Source organism: Mus caroli, chromosome 13 (assembly GCF_900094665.2).
Source record: "Mus caroli chromosome 13, CAROLI_EIJ_v1.1, whole genome shotgun sequence".
NCBI lineage: Eukaryota > Metazoa > Chordata > Mammalia > Rodentia > Muridae > Mus > Mus caroli.
The window spans coordinates 50,558,359-50,563,639 of NC_034582.1; the positions used below are offsets into that span (position 1 = coordinate 50,558,359).

At 52.9% G+C, this 5,281-nt stretch overlaps 1 protein-coding gene across 2 annotated transcripts in view; it reads left to right on the forward strand.

Annotated features, from left to right (window-relative positions):
- The first annotated feature begins 286 nt into the window (after positions 1–286).
- The window catches only part of Fgfr4 (fibroblast growth factor receptor 4), a 15,791-nt gene continuing 10,796 nt past the window's right edge, over positions 287–5,281 (forward strand). The window contains exons 1-5 of one of the 2 annotated variants that reach the window (XM_021179885.2): positions 287–611; positions 3,170–3,303; positions 3,940–4,203; positions 4,295–4,375; positions 4,490–4,656. In XM_021179885.2, coding sequence (XP_021035544.1) covers positions 3,222–3,303; positions 3,940–4,203; positions 4,295–4,375; positions 4,490–4,656 — 594 coding nt within the window. In that variant the 5' untranslated portion in view covers positions 287–611; positions 3,170–3,221. The remainder of the gene's footprint in view (positions 612–3,169; positions 3,304–3,939; positions 4,204–4,294; positions 4,376–4,489; positions 4,657–5,281) is intronic. The other variant, XM_021179886.2, reaches the window with a different exon arrangement.

Sequence of the window (5,281 nt, forward strand, 5' to 3'; positions counted from 1 at the left end):
TCTCTCTCTCTCTCTCTTCCGAGACTGGGTTTCTCTGTATAGCTCTGGCTGTTCTAGAACTCACTCTGTAGACCAGGCTGGCCTCGAACTCAGAAACCCGCCTGCCTCTGCCTCCCCAGTGCGCCGCCGCCACCCCAACCGACTGAGATGTATTTTAAATATCCTCTGAAGGTCGCTCAGGCCAAGGAGAGGTCAGGTCTCTCTGATGTACTGTGATTTCACGGAAAACCAGAGAGCCTGGTGAGTGCCAAATTGAGGAAGAGCAAAGGATAGAGCAAGGTAGCAAGTTAGACCTTGCAGGTTGGACGTGGGGCCCCGGAACGACTGAGAGACTGAGACTGGGCGATCCAGTCCCAACGGGGAGCTCCCGACCTAGGGTACCGGGCTGACATTTGCCGGGTCTCGGACCACGCCTCTCAGATCAGAAGTGGTCCAGGAGGGGCGGAGTCCGAGGTGGGCGGGGCAGGAGGGGGCAGCCCCCCGCCACGCTGCAGTTGCAGGGACATTCCTGGCTCTTCGGCCCGGGGCGGAGGAGCTCCCGGCGGGTGAGTGTGCCAGCCCTGCCGGTATCGTGACCCGCGCGCGCGGGAACCGGGCGGCGGAGGAGCCAGGTGAGCCGGGCCCCTGCGCCGGGAGCGGAGCCGTCTAGCTCTGGGCGAGTCGGGCCACACACGGTACTCCCGACCGCCGTGGGGACAGCGGCAGTGGAGCTCCCGAGCTGCCCCCTCTGTCCCGGGGACCTTGGCGCCCGCGCGGCGGGAGTGGTTGGGTGGAGGGGGCGGTAAATCAGTAACCCGCAGCGCACACAGGGCCTTTTGTCCCCCTCCGTTCAAAGAGCACCCTGGTCACCGCTCTGGTTACTTATTGCCCACCGGGGCGGGGGCGATGGGCCAGCTGTCTATGCAACTCCGCACGGGGACCGCTGACGTGCACCTCCCTCCGAGAGCGACGGGGTGGGGGCATTAAAGTAAGAGCACTGTCGCCCTTGGGCGGGTGACAGACGCACTCTGGCAAAAAAAAAAAAAAAAAAAAAAAAAAAAAAAAAAAAAAAAAGTAACGCTTGCAGTCACTTGCACCGAGCACCTCATCGCATGAGTGCAGGAGGGTGAACAACTTAGCGCTCTCTGATGACAGTCCCAAGTGCTAGCGATCCTAAGGGGCCAGCCTTGGTGACAGACTAAGAATTCTGTGGTTGTGAGTTCAGGGTAACCTGTGAGTGGGAATCAAACCTCCCCGGACCTGTCCGCCCCAACCCAAGCTGGAGATGAAGCATGGCCTTCTCTGCTTTGCAGGGTGTAGTAGGAGTCTTTTGCAGATGGGCCGAGCAAACTAGGGAGTAGGGGACAGGTCAAGGTTTTAAGGCGATAGAGGAACACGGAGGTACAGGCAAGGGAGCAAACGTGTCGGCGTTTAGAATTTACAGAAGGGACAGACTGTGGGAGTTACAAGGTTGACACTGAAGTTTAAAATGAAGCCTAGAAAAGCTGGGCCCAGCACATGGGCCTTGATGGGTACTAGCCAGGCTGAGGCAGGAGCCTCACCATTTGTAGACCTGCTTGGTTTGCAGAGTGAGTTTCAATGCCAGTCTTCCTGGTCAACTTTAGTGAGAACTTGTCTCAAAATAATAAAAAAACAAATAGAGGGGGCCTGCAGTTAACCCTTAGGGGCTTGTAATCTGGGTGACAGGGAGAAAAAACAAAAACAAAACAAAAAAACTACTGGGCGGTGAAGAACTAAGGTTTGCCAAGATACCAAGCGAGAAATGACCATGACCTAGTCTCTGTGGGGCAGGGGAGCTGAGAGACATTGAGGTCAGTAGACTGATTAGGTCTGCCTGAGTCTTCCTCAGCAGTGGGCTGAGAAAAACCCTGGGCAGGGTTCCCAGTTTGGTAAAGTATGGAATGCATCTTCTAAGAATCATGCTGTTTTCTTCAACTGTCACTCACTAACGTTGGCCTGATACGGAGATTAGCATGGCCCCTGTGCAAAGATGGCGCACACACTCACAAGAGCAGGGCCCCAAAGAAAAAGAACACTGATCCAAAGATGCTGGTGACACCTCGCTGTTATCCAGGACTAGGTAACAGCCTGTGCATCCCTGGGACTCCACTGGTTCCCTGGTCAAGTTAAGGCTTAGGTCTGAGTCTTCCTTTTGTGAAACAGATGCTCCACTACAGCATGTGGACAAGTCTGTGTATCAGACTTAATAGTTCCATATCAGAAGTAGAGACTGAGTCAGGTCAGACAAACGGTGCCGGTGCACACTCAGTATGGGGACTGGGAGAATGTCTCACCAATGCCTGTGTGTGCCATCCCTCCATGTATGGTCCCTTTTTGTCCCCGTAGCAACACTATGATGATAACAATTCAGAAAGAGACAAAGGTAGGTAGGTCTTGGCAGGAATCAGGATTTGAATTTGTCGGTACCAGACATGTAAAACCTGTGCCAATTACAGAGCCAACTAGACAGGAAGCTCAATGGCAGAGGCTTTGCTTAGCATGCAAGGAGGTCCTGGGTTCAACCCACAACTCTGAAAAACAATAAACAAAGCCAAACAAGCTCCTAGGCTGTCTTAAGATGAAAGATGAAGCCAGAGGGGATAAACCACCGGAAGTGTCCTCAGGATGCTTGTTCGGCTCGGAACGAGGAAGAATGTCCTTGATTTGGACTGCGCCTCGTGACAGCACACACCGCTGGAAGCGTCCCAAACTGGGCATGGAAGTGTCGGTGATGCTAACGAGTGAGGTCCGGTTAGATGGTGTCCAGATGCTGAAGGCTGGCCTTGTTATTGGGTTGCCCTTCTCTTCTTTGAGCCTTCAGCAATGAATTCATTTATTCAGCAGAAAAAATAAATGATGTGCAAAGGATAAGTCACCATCTCTGCTTCCTTCCAAGAAAAGAATCCTGAAACTGCTCTCTCTGTGAAGGCATGCCAGGTCACAGTAGGATCCAAGGCAGCAGGAAGTCCGCACATGCCCTGCAGAACCTCCTTAAGGGAGGCTGTGGCTCTGCCTAGCAGTGCTGGCTTTAGTTTCTGCCTTGTGGGGTTTGGATGAGCCTGCTGGCTGCTTCCTGTCTCTGGGTCTTCATCTGAAAAACAAAGAATGGGACCTGCACATGACCATGACCGGAGCTCTTTCCCCCCCTCCCAATCTCCCTCTGTTTTAGGAAGGTGGTCAGTGGGAAGTCTGGCCCTGGTCCTGAGATCAACTGGAAGGAAATGTGGCTGCTCCTGGCCCTATTGAGCATCTTTCAGGGGACACCAGCTTTGTCCCTTGAGGCCTCTGAGGAAATGGAGCAGGGTATGGCCTCTAAGGTGGGAGAGGGTGGCAGGGATGTCAGGGACAGGCACCAGAAGCTGGAGAGGATCCTGGCCCTTGGCCCCAAGAAGGAGGCAGCGGGGCAGGGCGTTGCGATTCACTGTTTCCCTCTCGGCAAGCACACACCTATCTGTATGTCTACAAGAGAGGATTAGCCTTACAGGGCACAGAGCCTGGGCTAGGCTGCAGAGCCAGTGGTGAGCCCCTTGGCTGTGTATGTATGTGTGTGGTTCTATGCACTGGGTGTGTTGGTTGGGAGGGGCAAGCAGCATGTGTGATGTATGAACCAAGTATAGTGGGCTTCAGAGGTGTGGCGGGTGCCCTGTATGTGGCACCTGTAGCATGTGCCTTGTGTGTATATGTGTGTATATCTTGGGTAATGGCATGTCTAGCATGTGTGCCAAGTGTGTGTGTGTGTGTGTCTGTGTGTGACAACTCCCAGGAAAAATGTGACACTGGCCCTGTGCAAAACATTTGTAGCATGTGGTTACATGTGGGGGAACAGCATGTATCACAGGATTGTTGTGTCCCATGTGTGTAGCATGTTCTCTGTGGGGGGGGGGGCGCTAGCCTCCGATGGAGCTATGGGTATCAATGACTCCTGCCATCTGCCCTCAGAGCCCTGCCTAGCCCCAATCCTGGAGCAGCAAGAGCAGGTGTTGACGGTGGCCCTGGGGCAGCCTGTGAGGCTGTGCTGTGGGCGCACCGAGCGAGGACGTCACTGGTACAAAGAGGGCAGCCGCCTAGCATCTGCTGGTCGAGTACGGGGTTGGAGAGGCCGCCTGGAGATCGCCAGCTTCCTTCCTGAGGATGCTGGCCGATACCTCTGCCTGGCCCGTGGGTCCATGACCGTCGTACACAATCTTACGTTGCTTATGGATGGTAAGAGGGTCTGGGCAGGGCTTTAAGGGTCCCTTGGGAGAGAAACCCCTCTTCTCTTGGATTTCAGATGTCTTCCTTTGTCCCTAAATAGACTCCTTAACCTCCATCAGTAATGATGAAGACCCCAAGACACTCAGCAGCTCCTCGAGTGGTCATGTCTACCCACAGCAAGGTCGGTGCCTCCTCCCAAGGTCTCTTCTCCACCACCCATCTGGTCACTAAGGAGAGACTTGTGTGGGAGCCGAGCTCACCTTAGGGTCTTAATTGCTCTTTCTTTCCTCTCTAGCACCCTACTGGACACACCCCCAACGCATGGAGAAGAAACTGCATGCAGTGCCTGCCGGGAATACTGTCAAATTCCGCTGTCCAGCTGCAGGGAACCCCATGCCCACCATCCACTGGCTCAAGGACGGACAGGCCTTCCACGGGGAGAATCGTATTGGAGGCATTCGGGTGAGTCTGGACTTCTCAAGTCCATCTACTCCACCATTTTCATTTTTCCCCACATAGCCCCTCATGTAGGTCGATAGATGGTGAGGAATGTAATTCCAGAGCCCCAGAGCATGAACATCTCTGGTTCAAGTTCTTACAAAGTGCAACCTCTCAGCCTCATCAGAAACTAACTCCTGTTATGTTCTGGTAGGGGTTTTCATTGTTGGCAATGACGTTTATGGCCCAGGGGCACTAAAGGATTATTTTAATTATTTTTATTTATGTGTAAGTAAATACCATGCACATGTGTGCATCCGATCCCCTGGAGCTAGAATTACATAGGCAGTTGTGAGTTGCCTGATGTGGGAGCTGGGAACCAAGCTCAGGTCCTCTAGAAGAGCAGCGAGGGCTCCTAACCACTGAGCATCTCTCCAGCCCTGATGATGCGGGTCTTCTCTTTATGTAAACCTGATGGTGCTGGATCTCACTATGTAGACTAGGCTGGCTTTGAACTCACAAGGAACTAACCTGCCTCTGCTCTGACTTCCAAGTGCCTGGACTAAAGGCATCTGGGGTGATGATTATTTTTGTTTTTTTAAGATATATATATATATATATATATATATATATATATATATATATATAT